The sequence below is a fragment of the Neoarius graeffei genome, chromosome 6 (assembly GCF_027579695.1).
Source record: "Neoarius graeffei isolate fNeoGra1 chromosome 6, fNeoGra1.pri, whole genome shotgun sequence".
In the NCBI taxonomy this organism is placed as follows: domain Eukaryota; kingdom Metazoa; phylum Chordata; class Actinopteri; order Siluriformes; family Ariidae; genus Neoarius; species Neoarius graeffei.
In genome coordinates this window covers 11,441,803-11,462,607 of record NC_083574.1, presented here as the reverse complement: position 1 = coordinate 11,462,607, position 20,805 = coordinate 11,441,803, and the positions used below count along the sequence as shown (strand labels likewise).

Below are 20,805 nucleotides of genomic sequence, written 5' to 3'. Positions count from 1 at the left end.
ATGACAATCAGGTGTGAGTGGGCACCCTGTTTTATTTAAAGAACAAGGATATATCAAAGTCTGATCTTCACAACACATGTTTGTGGAAGTGTATCATGGCACGAACAAAGGAGATTCCTGAGGACCTCAGAAAAAGCATTGTTGATGCTCATCAGGCTGGAAAAGGTTACAAAACCATCTGTAAAGAGTTTGGACTCCACCAATTCACAGTCAGACAGATTGTGTACAAATGGAGGAAATTCAAGACCATTGTTACCCTCCCCAGGAGTGGTCGACCAACAAAGATCACTCCAAGAGTGAGGTGTGTAATAGTCGGTGAGGTCACAAAGGAACCCAGGGTAACTTCTAAGCAACTGAAGGCCTCTCTCACATTGGCTAATGTTATTGTTCATGAGTCCACCATCAGGAGAACACTGAACAACAATGGTGTGCATGGCAGGGTTGCAAGGAGAAAGCCACTGCTCTCCAAAAAGAGCATTGCTGCTCATCTGCAGTTTGCTAAAGATCACGTGGACAAGCCAGAAGGCTATTGGAAAAATGTTTTGTTTACGGATGAGACCAAAATAGAACTTTTTGGTTTAAATGAGAAGCGTTATGTTTGGAGAAAGGAAAACACTGCATTCCAGCATAAGAACCTTATTCCATTTGTGAAACATGATGGTGGTAGTATCATGGTTTGGGTCTGTTTTGCTGCATCTGGGCCAGGACGGCTTGCCATCATTGATGGAACAATGAATTCTGAATTATACCAGCGAACTCTAAAGGAAAATGTCAGGACATCTGTCCATGAACTGAATCTGAAGAGAAGGTGGGTCATGCAGCAAGACAATGACCCTAAGCACATAAGTCGTTCTACCAAGGAATGGTTAAAGAAGAATAAAGTTAATGTTTTGGAATGGCCAAGTCAAAGTACTGACCTTGATCCAATCAAAATGTTGTGGAAGGACCTGAAGCGAGCAGTTCATGTGAGGAAACCCACCAACATCCCAGAGTTGAAGCTGTTCTGTACGGAGGAATGGGCTAAAATTCCTCTAAGGACTGATCAACAGTGACCGGAAATGTTTAGTTGCAGTTATTGCTGCACAAGGGGGGCCACACCAGATACTGAAAGCAAAGGTTCACATACTTTTGCCACTCACAGATATGTAATATTGGATCATTTTCCTCAATAAATAAATGACTAAGTATAATATTTTTGTCTCATTTGTTTAACTGGGTTCTCTTTATCTACTTTTAGGACTTGTGTGAAAATCTGATGATGTTTTAGGTCATATTTATGCAGAAATATAGAAAATTCTAAAGGGTTCACAAACTTTCAAGCACCACTGTATATCTCAACAGTCTCAGGTAGAACATTTTCAAAATCATGTTAAAACATTCATTCAAAATGTTAATCGTGAAAATCTCCTAGCACTACCTCCAGCATTTACCGAAAGAAAAGCCTAGAAAGTACCACTCCTCAAGAGGACAAACACATTAAACTATCCAGCTTTTGTAATCTCTCTTAAACCTGTCCTCAACTGACACTACAGCTTAAAAGTACATGCCAGGTGCAAGTCTCATTAAGTACCATGTCCAAAAAGCTTAGGAAATTCAGGGCTGATGGCCAGGATGTTGAAAACAAAGCCACTTCTAGAAGACCTTAACAAAAATAAATAGATGTAGAGATTGAAGAAGTAGTGACAAAAAAGAACTGTGTTTTGGGGTCAAATTGGAGATGCTATGTAGTAAACATAAGCAAGCTTGTTACTAGAGCCTTCTTCGACTAAAATTAAAAAAGGTAAATTCTTGCATAGGCGGCACAGTGGTGTAGTGGTTAGCGCTGTCGCCTCACAGCAAGAAGGTCTGGGTTCGAGCCCCGTGGCCGGCGAGGGCCTTTCTGTGTGGAGTTTGCATGTTCTCCCCGTGTGGGTTTCCTCCAGGTGCTCCGGTTTCCCCCACAGTCCAAAGACATGCAGGTTAGGTTAACTGGTGACTCTAAATTGACCGTAGGTGTGAATGGTTGTCTGTGTCTATGTGTCAGCCCTGTGATGACCTGGCGACTTGTCCAGGGTGTACCCTGCCTTTCGCCCGTAGTCAGCTGGGATAGGCTCCAGCTTGCCTGCGACCCTGTAGAACAGGATAAAGCAGCTAGAGATAATGAGATGAGATGAGAAATTCTTGCATACTAAGGGTTCTTTGGTGTGTCTCACTGGGGAACCTTGAACAGTTTTATGTAGAAGCATTTTTACAAAACTAAAATCATTAACTATCTGAGGAACACTTGAGGAACCGTTATTTTATGCACAGTGCAAGTTGTCATTATAATGGTCATCACCATCAAGTGCAAGGAATCCTGAAGAGGACGAAATGCATTGGCTGCCAATCCATTCTGCAACCATACCACTGCTTCCAGATAGACAGCGCTCAACTGGAGGCCACTTTACATTCCAGCAAGACAACACAAAGCCATTGAAGGTACTTGGTGAGAAGTGATGCGATCATGTCCGGAATGGAAATGGCTTCCTCATGACTCAGTCTTCAAGTCATCAAGCTGTTCTGGGAGTAACCAAAGCGAAAGATTGGAGTGAGGTGTCTATCCACACGTCCTGATTTTGCAAAGGCATACGGTACCTGGATCAAGACCAGGAGTTAAGTTCAGTTCCTGGCTTAGCAAATGTATCATAACTATTTCCCTTGTTAACTCCAGCATGATGTCATATGCTCAAGCATGCAATTTAGGACAAGGACTTCCCTTGTGGCAGCACAGTGGTGTAGTGGTTAGCACTGTTGCCTCACAGCAAGAACAAGAAGGTTCTGGGCTCGAACCCAGTGGCTGATGAGGGCCTTTCTGTGTGGAGTTTGCATGTGCTCCCCCTGTCTGTGTGGGTTTCATCCAGGTGCTCCGGTTTCCCCCACAGTCCACATGCAGGTTAGGCTGATGGGTGGCTCTAAATTGACTGTAGGTGTGAATGTGAGTGTGAATGGTTGTTTGTCTCCATGTGTCAGCCCTGTGATGATTTGGCGACTTGTCCAAGGTATAGAGGATGTGCAGTCACATGACCCGCACGTGTGTACTCCGCCATATTGGACGGCATCAGGATTGTTTACCTTGCGCGAGCGTAATGGATCCAGGGAGTAATCCCCAAGAAAATTCGGAAAATACCCCATCTACATCGTGCGATAACTTGTCTAAGTTTGTTCAGCATCTTGAAGGTGACGTGAGGCAGCGTTACGTGGAAAAGTGTTCCAGGTTGGGGATTGCAGATGCGTACAACTTGCCGCAATCCTTGTTCAGGGAAATTCGGAGCTGCGGTGCCGGCGATTTGCCCGATCTGGCCTACCACGACATTTACAATTTTCTTGTGAATCGTGAATCGTGTTACACTGGCAAAGCCCTCAAAGCTTACAAGAGCCTGGAAGCTTATAAATATTTTGTTGCGATGGGTATCCCAACTATACCTCTGGAAGGTTCCGAAGAAGGAAGTCTACTTGATAACCTCACGGGTAAGTGGCATTAAGACGTTTATCATAAAGAGACTATGCAGGACGTTTTATCGTAGGAATGTTCGAAATCTAAACTCTAAAGTATGAGAAGAAAACAGTAAATCAGAAAGCTGCGCACATTTGCGCAGCTTCCGCGAAAACGTGTGCAGCTTTCTGATTTACTGTTTTCTTCTCATACTTCCTGTTTCATGGACTGTAACGGCATTTGCTTATTTAGTAATTTTAATACAGAATTTACTCTGATGAAATTATTCAGACACTCCAACGCCCCCCCCTAAAAAAAAAATCGGATCTGCATGATTCAGCCGTGAAAAAGGCGGCATCCGCCATTTGCATCCCTGTTTAAACTCATAGGTTAACCGACTTTAACCGGCTAATGAGGCTCGGTGGTCGGTCAAGATTTTTTTTAGTTTTTGCCATCCCTACTATGGATTGGCCTTTCAAAGGCATATATGAGCCAAAAAGATAAAACATTGTCATAGACTAGGCCAGGGTAGTAGGGCTAGGCATAGCCATTTTAAACGTTAGAGATCAAGCGGACTGACGGCCACAAACACTGTTCTGTCTAGTTTCTAAGTATGAAGTTATCATTCAATCCGAAAATCAACTTAACAGATGTACTAGGAGTATTGAATTAGAAGATTACACCTACCTGATATGAAGTATTCACTACAAATTCGGCTGGTAGAACTGGGGTTCCAGTTTTCTCTTCGCACAGCGGACACCCATTTTGCGCGTCTCTCCTCGTCTGCGGGGAATCTATAAAATGACAGGCCCTCCTTTTGGCCCTGTCTATTGGTACAACCAAATGCTGAACAAGATATAACCATTCTCGAAAGATTTACTCCCACACACTTGATAATTAGAACGGGTTCGTCTAAGTTCTATGTGCGGCCTTGCCGTCCAAGATGGCAGATAAACAAATATCACGTGACCTCATGACGTCACGTGCATGCTCTCTATACCCTGCCTCTCACCCATAGTCAGCTGGGATAGGCTCCAGCTTGCCTGTGACCCTGCACAGGATAAGCAGTTATGGATGATGGATGGATGGATAGTACTGCATTTGATTTACCTCCTAAGTTGTAATTTGGCAGTGAGAATTACATCATTTTTGACTGGGGCTTGTTGACCGACAAAGTGGAAAAATGAATGTTCCATGTTTGTTTTTTGTTACCAACAAGTTAGCTAGCTAACTGTAGGTGGAGTTCTGTTGCAGTTTTGCACAAAATCCTTTATTTATTTATTTATTTATTTATTTATTTATTGGGCGGGGGGTGTCTCCTCTTGTGCTAGACATTCCAAATAAACATGGCTACCGATTTCTAAGACCTGATAAGTGTTGGCACACTCTCAGAAAATAAAGTATATTATGGTACCTTTAGGCTTGTCACTGGGTCAGTACCCTCGAAGGTACTTATTTGTACCCTTTATATACTGCTTGAGAACATGTATGTACCTTTTTGGCCCTAAAAAGGTCCACGTAGTTACCTGGAGGTCCAATAATGGGCCCTAGGGGGTACATTTGTGTAGATTGTACCTTGGGGGACAGAAATGGACTCCTACTGGACCCCTATTTCTAACAGTGCGTGGTGATTTCAATGTGAAACGTGGTTCCATTTCAGTTTTTTATGAAATATTGTGCTGTCAAATCATTCTGAAAAACCACTTGATGCAAGTGTATAAACGTTTTATGATATTCGAGAGGGTTCCCCCCCCCAAAAAAAAATCACGTTTCCATGTAGTTAATAATTTCAGATTACAGGTTAACCCTATGAATCTGATTGAGGCAAATTGTGTCCAAATTCACAGATCAAATTTTTACTCATTTCTTCAACTATTTTCACACTCCTGTTTCTTAGTTGAAGTCACAAAGTCCCTATTGCTTCGTAATGTACAGAATAATGTATCGGAATAAACGGCAGAACCTACCTTTTCCTATGATGCTAGTTATTTCTCTGTGCGATTAAAGCATTGCTGAGTAATCTGGTTTTGAAATCACAGCAAATAAAACCATGACCTTAATTTTTTTAAATTAAAAAAATATATATATCCCCAAATGAGGCACTAAACACACATTTTGGTCCACCATCATGGTTCTTATATCACCAGATTCCAGACGATCTTGCCTACACAATTATGAAAAGATATATTTACTGCCAGTATTTTATAGTGACATGGATAATAAAACATAATTTCATAAGACATTCATCTTTTTTCCCCCTTGATATAAAGGTTACTATAAAAACTCTGCAAGTATTATCAAATCAAATGATGGACAATCTGGGTAGTCTAGACTGCTCGCCTTTATATTGACCAAGATAAGAACTTAAAAGTAAAGGTAGTTGGGGTAGAGTATATATTTTTCTCCTCAAATAGCAAACTCTATGATGTTTTAGATTTCATCTCATCTCATTATCTCTAGCTGCTTTATCCTGTTCTACAGGGTCGCAGGCAAGCTGGAGCCTATCCCAGCTGACTACGGGCGAAAGGCGGGGTACACCCTGGACAAGTTGCCAGGTCATCACAGGGCTGACACATAGACACAGACAACCATTCACACCTACGGTCAATTTAGAGTCACCAGTTAACCTAACCTGCATGTCTTTGGGGGAAACCGGAGCACCAGGAGGAAACCTACTGTACGTGGACACAGGGAGAACATGCAAATTCCGCACAGAAAGGCCCTCGCCGGCCACGGGCCTCGAACCCGGACCTTCTTGCTGTGAGGTGACAGTGCTAACCACTACACCACCGTGCCGCCTGTTTTAGATTTATCAAGTGAAAGTATCTGTATGTTGATTCATCTTAAGCTAATAAGTCAGGTATGCCATTTAAAGGTAAGAAGTTCTACTTTATTTACTCTATGTATATATGCCGTGAGCAGGCACGTTGATTTTGATATCACTCTATAAATGGGGAAGGACCTCAAAATTGAGAAGAATACCACCAAGTTGACTTCTCAGTTGTATCCTCAGTGACATTTCATTTCATTTCATTTCACTATGTTGTGAAGAGACGGCAGGGTGGTGTAGTGGTTAGCACCGTTGCCTCACGGCAAGAAGGTTCTGGGTTCGAGCCCAGCAGCCGACGGGGGCCTTTGCATGTTCTCCCCATGTCTGTGTGGGTTTCCTCTGGGTGCTCCGGTTTTCTCCCACAGTCCAAAGACGTGGGGATTAGTCTAAATTGACTGTAGGTGTGAATGGTTGTTTGGCTCTGTGTCAGCCCTGCGATGACCTGGCGACTTGTCCAGGGTGTACCCCGCCTTTCGCCCGTAGTCAGCTGGGATAGGCTCCAGCTTGCCTGCGACCCTGTAGAACAGGATAAAGCGGCTACAGATAATGAGATGAGATGAAATAAATGACCCAGTATAATATTTTTGTCTCATTTGTTTAACTGGGTTCTCTTTATCTACTTTTAGGACTTGTGTGAAAATCTGATGATGTTTTAGACCATATTTATGCAGAAATATAGAAAATTCTAAAGGTTTCACAAACTTTCAAGCACCACTGTATTTATAATTTAAAATGCTTGAATTTTATTTTTGGTTGAGGGTCATCCCAAAAGTTTGTAGTGGACACCTGACCAAAACACACATCTGTGCATTTTGACTTCCATTCTTCTGGGAAGACCTTCCACTAGGTTTAGGAATATGGCTATGGGGAAACTGTAATGCGACAACATACAAAGGCATTCTATACAATTGTGCTTTCAACATTGCGGCAACAGGTGTGATGGTCAGATGTCCACAAACTTTTGGGTATATAATGTATTTTGTAACATTTCAGTTCATGGATGACTTCAGAACTATATATAGTAGAAAATTTCACAATGTGAAGGGTTTTCCCAGCCAACCACACCTTCAGCTCGGGATAAACTTAACCAGATGACACATGGTGTCTCTGGGTCAAGAAGAGAAGTTCTTAGACCAAATTGTCAAATTGATGGTATGATATCATTACGGGGCCCACAGATGGCAAAGCTGACACCATATTTAACTGTACTACCATCAGCTTGAGAATATTATCAGCTTGCCCGTGACCCTGCACAGGATAAGCGTTATGGATAATGGATGGATGGGCTACGTTGTAAAATAAAACACGAACAGCACCATCTATTTGTGGTGGTGGCACTATACCAGAGGGTCACTTTGGGCACGTGGAGCTCATCAGAACCATCATATCCTATAACCTGTGAAGTTTGAGCCATATCAAGCAATGCATGGCGACTTTATGACGCATTTCCTGTTTGCGTGACTTAACATATAAATTTATTGTTTCGCCTTTTCAACATCTTGCAAGATCTCGCAAATCCCTTTGCAATTCAAAAATCGGCAACATCTTGACATGTATACCAAATCTGACATGAATCCAACAAACTGCTTAGGAAGAGAATGTCAAAATAGACAATGTTAAAATACACAAAACCAAAAATAATTCACTTTTTGTTGAGTATGGCTAATACAATGTTTCTCATCTCATTATCTCTAGCCGCTTTATCCTGTTCTACAGGGTCGCAGGCAAGCTGGAGCCTATCCCAGCTGACTACGGGCGAAAGGCGGGGTACACCCTGGACAAGTCGCCAGGTCATCACAGGGCTGACACATAGACAACCATTCACACTCACACCTACGGTCAATTTAGAGTCACCAGTTAACCTAACCTGCATGTCTTTGGACTGTGGAGGAAACCAGAGCACCCAGAGGAAACCCACGCAGACATGGGGAGAACATGCAAACTCCACACAGAAAGACCCTCGCCGGCTACGGGGCTCGAACCCGGACCTTCTTGCTGTGAGGCGACAGCGCTAACCACTACACCACCGTGCCTCCAAATGCTAGATCGTTTCAACTATTTTCAAGATATTTTCACTTGCTAAGATATCATTTTTTGCAGTGTAATTGTAAATTCTTTTGATTAACAGTTGTAGCTTTTCATACTGGTTCTACTTGAAACCTTTTCTGAATTGTAAACCCTGGTCATTTTTCAGGGGTGTAGCTAGGATTTTTCAAAAGGGGGGGGGTGTCACACACTGACTGGCAGTCGAAAGAAGGAGGAAAGTTTCACTTTTTTTGACATGGCGAATTATTAACACGAGCAAATACTCGTAATTTGCAACTACTGCAGCTATACTGGCAGCTTGACCACTTTGTGTAAGATTGAATCTACTAAACTGAAAGGTGAAATGTTGTTCTAAATTGCCGTTAAAATAAAGATGGTGAAAATGAGGGGACTCCCTAAAGTGAATGACGCATGAAATGGAATGACGAATGACAGTTAGTGATTTGAACAATAAATGGTCCCTTGTCATTCAGATTCTTATAAATGGAATAACGATTGAAATGTAGGTGGAATGACATGCTTTCAGCTCATGAAATGGAATGACATTGTTTCTAAGTGGAATGACATACTTTTAGGTTATGTTATCAGTGATATCACCTTTTACAAATGGAATGACAGCGTTTCCAGGTGGAATGACATACTTTAAGCTAATGTTATCAGTGATATCCCCTTTTACAAATGGAACGACAGTGTTTTTAGGTGGAATGACATACTTTGAGGCAATGTTATCAGTGATATCACCTATAACCTAACCCTAACCCTAGAAACAATGTCATTCCATTTGTTAATTTGATATCACTGATAACATTGCCTCAAAGTATGTCATTCCACCTAGAAACCTTATCATTCCATTTGTAAAAGGTGATATCACTGACAACATTAGCTCAAAGTAAGTCAATACATATAGAAACCCTGTCATTCCATTTGTAAAAGCTGATATCCCACCAAGCACCCACTTATCTTATCCTAGGGAGGTCTAAAACTAAAGATTTCAGTCGTTATTCCATTTGTAAGAATCTGAATGACAAGGGACCATTTATTGTTCAAATTTACTACCTGTCATTCGTCATTCCATTTCATGCGTCATTCACTTTAGGGAGTCCTAAAATACAGTACCTCTCAAAAATGCTCTTAAAACTATGGATGGTGTAGAAAGGAGGACGTCCTGTATCTTCTAACATGAAACGTTTCCATAACACGGCCGTGTGAGATAGCTGCAGCAGCCTTTTGCAGGTACTCGGCAAGCTATGGAACACTGCCGAGAGCGGTAGGTGCTTCATAATCTTCAAGATTATTTCATCTGGCAAATCAAGAACGCCTACATCGACCAAAAAGAATGGTTGAGCTTACTGACCGTACTAATGTTTTGGACGAATTCTATCAAACCAAACAACAGCGACCATAGCATAAGCAAACCAAGCTCACTCACCGGCAGCTGCTGCTTGGGCCGGCGTTTCTTGGTCTGCTAAAGGCGATGATGCATCTTGTTTTGAGTCTGTTTTATCATAAAAAAATTTGACTTCGTACTAGAATAGAACTTTGAAAAATATGTAACAAAAAAATAATTACAATTGCTAGTTTTAGGTAGCTTAGAAACCGGCTCTTCCATTATTGCTGTTTCTTCCACGTTTTCTTGATGTTGTGTTCTAGAAACGGCACTAAAACTTAGCTTTGAAGCAACAAAATGCAACTTTGATGGAAAAAAAAGAGAGTCTCTTCACGTTGAAAGAAGGAGGAAAGTTTCACTTGTTTTGACATGGCGAATTATTAACACAAGAGGAAATACTTGTAATTCACAACTAAAAAGACTGCAGCTACACTGGCAGCTTGACCATGCTTTCTAGTGTGATCGCGCCCAAACCACAGGAAGTCCATATAAGGTTATAGAAACTCTAATGAGACTGAGGTGACAATCTAGTTTAAAAAAAAAAATGTTAAAAAAAATTACAGTGGGCGCTTTTCTAATATTCTTATGCGGCTCTTGAAAAAAATGTATGGTCCGACAAAGGGGGGGTCACGGGCACCCCAGGCCACCCCCCCCAGCTACGCCCCTGTTTTTCATATCGAACCTTTAAGGGTTCTCCCAGAGGGACCAACTTCAGAACCCTTTGGATGTTACATGGGACGTTTTTTTCCCCCAAATTCTGGATCATACTTTTAATTCACTCATTTATCTCCAGTACCTGACTGGTTCTGGATGGTGTTTGACAAAACAGATATTGTATAATCCCTACACTTTGCGCTTTACCTGTGTTTCTGCGGAGACACAGAGACACCAAATGGCTTGGGCTTCGGAAATAATGTGCAAAGCTGTTACTTTCTGTAATATATTGAAATCTGTGAGTGTGGTCTTGTCATTTTTCATTATAATGAATTAGAAAAGTGCTTAACACTAGCCCATTAGCAAGCCTGTTTAACGGATTCCTTTTCTCTCTCTTGTTGTGGACAGTTGCTTAGTTAATTATATTTACTGAGCCTGAGAAGCTGATGAAAGATTTGTTACAGAAACTCATACCTAGGAAATTACTTGTATGATCTTTTTAAGAGTTATAAATATTTACTAGCTCAGATGATTTGCGCAGGGACCGAATGGCGGTATAACAGAGGAATAACTGCAAACTCGAAAGTTTATACTCCATTGAGTTTAATATTAATATGTTATTAATATTAATCAAATTTGTGTTGTAATAGTTGTGTTGCTATGGATCGACTGAAAGCCTGAAGTAAATACAGCTAGCTAGTTAAAGGTGCTGACTGCAAAGTTGAATTCTGGGCAAAAATGTTCTATTTCTATTGCTGTTGGAGTTTCGAGTTGATCTGAGTTGAAATTGATGAGTTGCGCCGCTGCACACACTGTGTATACGATGTGTAAATGTTTTGCCGAGATAAAATGTGTCCCGCATTTTACGATTATGGAGATTGCTGAAGCAAGTGAGCAACAGTGTCACATGACCATGTCACATGGGGCATGTTTGATCTACTTTTAACCAAAACAAGTCGGCATGGGCAAACATGGCGGACTCTGCTTTTTTGCCAGCTAAAAGCCAGCGGAAAAGAAAAGGAAAATATGAAAGCGAATCAGGTAGAAAGCGTGTCAGAAAAGCCACGGAAACCAAAAGGTTGTCCGCAAGAATTTTCTTGAAGGGACAGATCGAGCACTGGAATCGACTGACGGATGAAACGGGTGCAAAATCTGACAATTTGCAGCGCATGTCTTGGATTGGTGAGTGAGTATGGAGTTATACACCTAATGTTTTTATCTTGCAGAGAAAGAAACGACAACACAAAAGCAGGAAAAGAGAAAAAATATATTCGTCTTTTGTTTCACAGATCTCTTCGCGAATGTCAACTGCAAATTACATCCCTGTGACTCAAAACTTTCCGAGGTCGATGCAGAGTCATGATGTTTTCCACGTGACGCAGTTCCATAGCTATGCTAATTAGTTTGTGTTCGGTTGTTTCCGTAGGGCCATACTGTTTACCTCAAGAGCATACATGTCAACCCCTTTGGGCGTCCACCTGTAGTATCAGAGGAAGAAAATCCATAAAATCAACATACAACCCCAATTCCAAAAAAGTTGGGACAAAGTACAAATTGTAAATAAAAACGGAATACAATGATGTGGAAGTTTCAAAATTCCATATTTTATTCAGAATAGAACATAGATGACATATCAAATGTTTAAACTGAGAAAATGTATCATTTAAAGAGAAAAATTAGGTGATTTTAAATTTCATGACAACAACACAGCTCAAAAAAGTTGGGACAAGGCCATGTTTACCACTGTGAGACATCCCCTTTTCTCTTTACAACAGTCTGTAAACGTCTGGGGACTGAGGAGACAAGTTGCTCAAGTTTAGAGATAGGAATGTTAACCCATTCTTGTGTAATGTAGGATTCTAGTTGCTCAACTGTCTTAGGTCTTTTTTGTCGCATCTTCCGTTTTATGATGCGCCAAATGTTTTCTATGGGTGAAAGATCTGGACTGCAGGCTGGCCAGTTCAGTACCCGGACCCTTCTTCTATGCAGCCATGGTGTTGTAATTGATGCAGTATGTGGTTTGGCATTGTCATGTTGGAAAATGCAAGGTCTTCCCTGAAAGAGACGTCGTCTGGATGGGAGCATATGTTGCTCTAGAACCTGGATATACCTTTCAGCATTGATTGTGTCTTTCCAGATGTGTAAGCTGCCCATGCCACACGCACTAATGCAACCCCATACCATCAGAGATGCAGGCTTCTGAACTGTGCACTGATAACAACTTGGGTCGTCCTTCTCCTCTTTAGTCCGAATGACACGGCGTCCCTGATTTCCATAAAGAACTTCAAATTTTGATTCGTCTGACCACAGAACAGTTTTCCACTTTGCCACAGTTCATTTTAAATGAGCCTTGGCCCAGACAAGACGTCTGCGCTTCTGGATCATGTTTAGATACGACTTCTTCTTTGAACTATAGAGTTTTAGCTGGCAACGGCGGATGGCATGGTGAATTGTGTTCACAGATAATGTTCTCTGGAAATATTCCTGAGCCCATTTTGTGATTTCCAATACAGAAGCATGCCTGTATGTGATGCAGTGCCGTCTAAGGGCCCGAAGATCACGGGCACCCAGTATGGTTTTCCGGCCTTGACCCTTACGCACAGAGATTCTTCCAGATTCTCTGAATCTTTTGATGATATTATGCACTGTAGATGATGATATGTTCAAACTCTTTGCAGTTTTACACTGTCGAACTCCTTTCTGATATTGCTCCACTATTTGTCAGCGCAGAATTAGGGGGATTGGTGATCCTCTTCCCATCTTTACTTCTGAGAGCCGCTGCCACTCCAAGATGCTCTTTTTATACCCAGTCATGTTAATGACCTATTGCCAATTGACCTAATGAGTTGCAATTTGGTCCTCCAGCTGTTCCTTTTTTGTACCTTTAACTTTTCCAGCCTCTTATTGCCCCGTCCCAACTTTTTTGAGACGTGTTGCTGTCATGAAATTTCAAATGAGCCAATATTTGGCATGAAATTTCAAAATGTCTCACTTTCGATATTTGATATGTTGTCTATGTTCTATTATGAATACAATATCAGTTTTTGAGATTTGTAGATTATTGCATTCCATTTTTATTTACAATTTGTACTTTGTCCCAGCTTTTTTGGAATCGGGGTTGTAAAATCCTTATAGCCTTCGAATCGCACCATCTCATTTCATTATCTCTAGCCGCTTTATCCTTCTACAGGGTCGCAGGCAAGCTGGAGCCTATCCCAGCTGACTACGGGCGAAAGGCGGGGTACACCCTGGACAAGTCGCCAGGTCATCACAGGGCTGACACATAGACACAGACAACCATTCACACCTACAGTCAATTTAGAGTCACCAGTTAACCTAACCTGCATGTATTTGGACTGTGGGGGAAACCGGAGCACCCGGAGGAAACCCACGCGGACACGGGGAGAACATGCAAACTCCGCACAGAAAGGCCCTCGCCAGCCACGGGGCTCGAACCCAGGACCTTCTTGCTGTGAGGCGACAGCGCTAACCACTACACCACCGTGCCGGCCTCGAATCGCACCAAATGTAATAAATAAATAAGTAAATATAACTTGCCTGAGAACTTCGTCCTGCATGTCGAAAATCGCCTCGCCCGTGCCGATATTGTACACGGGCATGTCTATGATTCTTGACTTCGCCCCTCTGTTTATGTCGAAGATCCGCACCAAAACGGCCAGTCGCTTGTCCGTCTTTTTGTCACTGGATTCGTCGATCATCAAGGAAAATGGCGACGTCCGGCAGTGCTGGATGATCGGTAGTGTAGCTTCGGGGGCCAAGCTCTTTTTGATTATTTGCATTGTTTTGGTGCGCCTACAGCTGATAGATTTTGCAATCGTACTGTCCGTGCAAATTCGCGGCAACAGTTCTGTCAGGTGGTCCGCAACGGCTAGCGGCAAATTGTGCTGAGCAATAAAATTACAGATCGTAACTTCTGCTCTTATTACACTTGTTGGTTGATCATCGGTCTTAGGCTTTGCAAACATCGTCATTTGCGGCTGATTCTGTTTCTGGTGCAAATTTCGCTGATGAAGTTTGGACCTCATGTGTCCCCTCACGTCATACACTCCAGACGCCGCAACTTTTATATCTCGCACACAAACTGTGCAGTGCGCGTACTCCTCATTTTTCGCCTGAACAATGACACCATTAAATGTCTCCTTCCGTTCAGGAAGATACCGCCCGCCGTATCTCATTTTCTTTCTCGGTGTTCCCATTCTTTCACTCAGCAGACGCTATTCAAAATCTCTCAGGTGTAAACAGTGTCGCTCTGCACAATGAGAAAATCGTTCGAACAATGACCGTTTGGCACGTTTAAATGCAGATCGTGTGCATGACCGGAACGAGCGAAGTCTCGCAGTCGCGATACTGCACGAGGCTTGAGGAATAAACATCCGGTTTCACATAGTCTGGGTTATCTGCCCCTGCATACACGCTGTTCTTTGTCTATAAATCGAGCTTTTGTGTGTTTTTGCGACGATCAGCTGACGATGTTCAAGTAAGATACACAAAATAAATTTAGGTCAGAAAATATTGAAAATCCGTAAGACTTTGTTTCTACGCCCGTACGCCCTTGAAATGAGCTAAAATCCATATAATTTCCGGACAATCCGTATAGGTTGACATGCAAGAGGGAAGATATTCTGTCCCAAAATGGAGGAAAGCAACCCGCAGGACATCAAAATGATCACATCACATCTCGTCGGCGTGATATTGTTCCTGCAGAAAATAGGAAAATGCCATGCACAATAAAAAAATAAATAAATTCAGATTTTGCAGTCAGCACCTTTAAGTTTATTTTTCAGCGAGCTAGCTAAACATATGTAACTTCAGTCATCAGTTTTTGAATTGTACATAAGCTTCACAAGGCTCTCAAAAGTAGAAATATTATCCCACTGACTCATTAAAGGTTGTCTTATTTGGTAGTTTTTCTTTCATTAACATTGTTTTCCTTGAAATATTACACTTTTCTGTTCACATTTAATAGTTATGTAAGACAAAATGTACCCAATGTGTTACCTTGTTAACATGGTAAGACAAGGTGACTCCAAACTTTTCAGAAGCACTGTTTAACTTTGTTTTTCTTCTCTCTTTCTGTCCCATGGGTGTGCCGTCCTCTGCTGTCACGCCCTCCGTCCTGTTCAGGTTCTACTGGGATCTCACTATGTTGTTGCTGATGGTGGGAAACTTGATCATCATCCCTGTGGGTATCACCTTCTTCAAGGACGAGCACACTCCTCCCTGGATCGTCTTCAACGTCGTCTCGGACACCTTCTTCCTCATGGACCTGGTGCTCAACTTTCGCACGGGCATCGTCAAAGAGGACAACACGGAGATTATACTGGACCCACAGCAGATAAAGATTAAGTATCTGCGCTCATGGTTCGTGGTGGACTTTATCTCCTCCATCCCGGTGGACTACATCTTCCTTATTGTCGAGACGCGGATCGATTCGGATTTCTACAAGACGGCACGCGCGCTCAGGATTGTCCGTTTCACAAAGATACTCAGTCTGTTACGTCTGCTCAGGCTGTCCAGACTCATACGCTACATTCATCAGTGGGAAGAGGTAGGACATTTACTTACAACTACTTACGGTACAAGTGCCATAGAAAGTAGAAGAAGAAGCTTCTGTATTATGAAGGTATTGAACTAAATTTACATCTAAAGTTGAGAATATTAGAAACATGACATGGGGACAGAAAAGAAAACAAACAAAAAATCCTTCCATAAGTATTCACCCCCTTTGAACTTTAGACATTTTGCAGTGTTTGGACTGAACTGGAACTGAAATCTCATCATCTCTAGCCACTTTATCCTTCTACAGGGTCGCAGGCAAGCTGGAGCCTATCCCAGCTGACTACGGGCGAAAGGCGGGGTACACCCTGGACAAGTCGCCAGGTCATCACAGGGCTGACACATACACACAGACAACCATTCACACTCACGGTCAATTTAGAGTCACCAGCTAATCTAACCTGCATGTCTTTGGACTGTGAGGGAAACCGGAGCACCCGGAGGAAACCCACGTGGACAACATGCAAACCCCACACAGAAAGGCCCTCGCCAGCCACGGGGCTCGAACCCGGACCTTCTTGCTGTGAGGCAACAGCGCTAACCACTACACCACCGTGCCGCCCCTGGAGCCAAAATGTACTTGAGATTTATATATCCTGATTCTACACAAATTAGGCCAAAATACTGGCACCATGAAGGAAAAAAAATCTATTTATTTTCGTAAATAAATCAGAATTATTCAGCCACATTGCTGTGAAACCCCTAAATTTACTTAAATCATCTGGTACAAAATCAAATACCCCTTCTTTTTTTTTTTTGGTGTTTGTAAATATTTATTTAAAGGTAGACTGGCTTTCAGATTTTTCAAGTATAGGTCATAAAAAGAATTTTCCCGACACCTAGTTACTTTTGTTTAGTGGACCAAAAGCTAATAATTCGAATCACAGACTTCCAATTTTATTCCGATTAAAAAAAAAAATAGAACAATTAATGAATTTAAACCACGTGGCCCTAAATTCTCGGCTATTTTTTCCTGCTTCACCATGACCCAATTCAAGATACTACGTCATACATCACGTGGTGAGCTTTTCCTGTTCGCTCAAGGCATTGTGGAATACAAATTTGAAACAGGAGAGAAAAATGGAGGACGTGAGTGTGCGAATGAAATGTGAAAGACCGACTACAGTAACGGAAAGTGAGAAGAAAAGACATTATGTTATATACGAAGGAAAGGAAACGCAGGACCAATCTAATAAATATTGGCGGTCAGCGAGCACCTCGGTGTGATCAGCTGTTCGTTTAGTGACAGAATGATGTAACTGTTAGTGCACGGTCAAAGGTAGATGGCAGTAATGCAACACTGTGGATGCCAGCTGCCGTAAAACCCAAAAGAAGAAGGAAACCTGCGCATGCGCACACAGACTTCCTCTGTCTGACTCCACGAAGCAAGCAATCTCATCTCATCTCATTATCTCTAGCCGCTTTATCCTGTTCTACAGGGTCGCAGACAAGCTGGAGCCTATCCCAGCTGACTACGGGCGAAAGGCGGGGTACACCCTGGACAAGTCGCCAGGTCATCACAGGGCCGACACATAGACACAGACAACCATTCACACTCACATTCACACCTACGGTCAATTTAGAGTCACCAGTTAACCTAACCTGCATGTCTTTGGACTGTGGGGGAAACCGGAGCACCCGGAGGAAACCCACACGGACACGGAGAGAACATGCAAACTCCGCACAGAAAGGCCCTCGCCGGCCACGGGGCTCGAACCCGGACCTTCTTGCTGTGAGGCGACAGCGCTAACCACTACACCACCGTGCCGCCTGCTCAGGAATCCCCTCAAATTAAATAACTTCCCAGCCACAGAATGGCCTGATATTTTGTGAGATATTACAGAAATATCACAATGACCAAATTTCGGATGGAACTAAATTCCACAGATTTTATGAAATCAAAAGGCACTCTAGCGTTTTAAAGAGCATCTTCTTTGTGTTGTTCATGCCACAATGAATTTTCTCAATCTCTTTTTATCTGTAAGCTGTTTTCGGTGGTTGGTGTTTTGCTGCAGTAGATCTTAACAGACAAGTTAACGAGGCATGACATTAAACAGAGAGGAAGACAAAACAGATTTCAAAGCTTACTCCCCCCCCGTTCAATCCTGATCTTGTTGTGTTTGTCTGGGTTTCCTCAGGATTCTCCGGTTTGACTAGGTGGACTGGCTTCTCTAAATCGTCCCGAGGTGTGAATGAGTGAGTGCGAGTATGTCTAAATGCGTGTGTGTGTGTGTGTCCGTCAGTGCCAGGGTGTATTCCCATCTCCCGTTCCCAGTGTTCCCGGGTTAGGCTCCATCTCCACCACGACCCTGACCAGGATAAAGTGCTTAGTGAAGATGAATGAAGACAGGAAAGAAGATGACGCAATAAAATAGATTAAAGTGAGGATTACAGTTGGCCTTTGGCTGTGATCCAATTGTCCCTGAGTATAAAATACACTTCAGTGAGACTAAAAAGTTCTGAAATAGGGGTTATTACGTCCCCTGCTCTTTCTCCTCTACATCTCTCACACAAAGTCAGTGCTGTAAAACGCTCCGTTCAACTCCTAATGGAATCATATTTGCCATGGTATTTGGTTTTCTTAATGAAGCAGCAGGATGATAATTCAGAGCTCTATATTTATTATGCTGAACACTGCACCCTCTTAATGACATTCCTCGTTTAACAAAAGAGACAGGCCTGTTATACAGAGTAATACGTTTACAAAAATACATGCAGCTCATATACCAGTTTAGGCAGATAAACAAAATGTTTTTGGATGGAGCATGCTAATATTAGCCCATAATGCTGCTTTTCTTACTGCGGGGACTGTAGGAGTGTAATTAAAGCAATAATTAGAAATGTTCCCACATCTCGAGGTGAATCCTTGAGCAGAGTCTCAGAGGTGCGGAGTGCGAAGTGAAAGCTCACTTCCCAGCTGGGGCTTCGTTTACTCAGGACACACTCTGCTTCGAGACGCCGCGTCCCATTTACCATGCTCCAGTCAGAATCTGTTCTCGTTAAAACTGCGCATTACATCTCACTAATAAGGGGAAATCATTTTGAAAGAGATTCAGATTTTTATTTCCCCATCATATGTTCCAAGTGTGTGATGGATAATGCAGTGCAATGCTACGGATGAAGATACGATCATGGGGGTGGGGGGGTGCAAGCTAATTAAGTAGGTTGATGCTTGTTAGTGAATGTTTTTTAAATGGTCGATTGATTTCGCCAATGAATGCACCACGTTTTACCATTTTGAGAGCTGAAGCTAGAAGAGAGTGAGGCCTTATTGCTAAAAAACCTATGTTTAAGACAGAAATTAGTTTCTCAACCATCTAAAGAGCCCAACAATTAATGAAAAAGTATCACAGGATGTGGCGTTAGAGAAAATACACTACCGTTCAAAAGTTTGGGGTCACCCAGACAATTTTGTGTTTTCCATGAAAAGTCACACTTTTATTTACCACCATAAGTTGTAAAATGAATAGAAAATATAGTCGAGACATTTTTCTGGCCATTTTGAGCATTTAATCGACCCCACAAATGTGATGCTCCAGAAACTCAATCTGCTCAAAGGAAGGTCAGTTTTATAGCTTCTCTAAAGAGCTCAACTGTTTTCAGCTGTGCTAACATGATTGTACAAGGGTTTTCTAATCATCCATTAGCCTTCTGAGGCAATAAGCAAACACATTGTACCATTAGAACACTGGAGTGAGAGTTGCTGGAAATGGGCCTCTATACACCTATGGAGATATTGCACCAAAAACCAGACATTAAGGCTACATCCACATGACAACGGCAACGAGATTTTATTTAAAAAAATATCGCATCCACATGGGCAATGGATCAGTAAGATATCAGGTACATATGGTAACGCAACGCTTCCTGAGAACGATGCAATACACATGCCACACCTCTACAGTACGTGCGCTGTAAGACGGTCCCATCGGAGACACCAGAACAATAGAAGAAGTAGGACGCATGCGCATAAACCCCTTCTTCTACCCGGCGTGAAGCACTCACAGGAACAAACACACAACAACAACAAGAAGATGGCTGCGACTACGCGAGGAAATCGTGCCTTCTGTGTGTACAAATTAGTTTTATTAGTGTGCATAGTTTTATATAACTTAATTTTCTTATTGTGTGTGAACATTTTGAAAAGCATTTTTATATAATTTATATAACTTTTTTTATGTGTCAGCCCTGCGATGACCTGGCGACTTGTCCAGGGTGTACCCCGCCTTTCGCCCGTAGTCAGCTGGGATAGGCTCCAGCTTGCCTGCGACCCTGTAGAACAGGATAAAGCGGCTAGAGATAATGAGATGAGATGAGATATTGTGTGTGAACATTTTGAAAAGCAGTCTTATCCAATAAAAAAAAGAAATTCAAGAAATGGTTCAGTTACTTGTTTATTTAAAAGAAAAGCTGTATACAAAAGTGAATGCAATGCAGTGGTTCATACAAAACAGCAAGAGTGCTGCTTGTTCTAGTCATGTGGTTGTGACGTCATCGTAAACAAATCCGTTCTACTCATCCAGACGACTTCGCAACGGTGCCGTTGCCAGATTTTTCCACTCTGGAACCCGTTCTCGTTTTGGGGCACCCAGAACGCCGGTGCCGTGTGGACGCCAGGCCGAAACGATAAACAATTTTATCAGATTCACCTGAATCCGTTGCCGTGTGGACAGCCTCTTAGTAGAATTTAGCTAGAATAGTCATTTACCACATTAGCAATGTATAGAGTGTATTTCTGATTAGTTTAAAGTGATCTTCATTGAAAAGAACAGTGCTTTTCTTTCAAAAATAAGGACATTTCAAAGTGACCCCAAACTTTTGAACGGTAGTGTAATCAACAACAGTGGTGTGATATGACCC

At 42.3% G+C, this 20,805-nt stretch overlaps 1 protein-coding gene across 1 annotated transcript in view; it reads left to right on the top strand.

Annotated features, from left to right (window-relative positions):
• hcn4 (hyperpolarization activated cyclic nucleotide-gated potassium channel 4) overlaps positions 1-20,805 on the top strand; it is a 285,458-nt gene that overhangs the window by 79,463 nt on the left and 185,190 nt on the right. Inside the window, exon 2 of the mRNA XM_060922847.1 lies at positions 15,514-15,937. Within this exon, the coding sequence (XP_060778830.1) occupies positions 15,514-15,937 (424 nt within the window). The remainder of the gene's footprint in view (positions 1-15,513; positions 15,938-20,805) is intronic.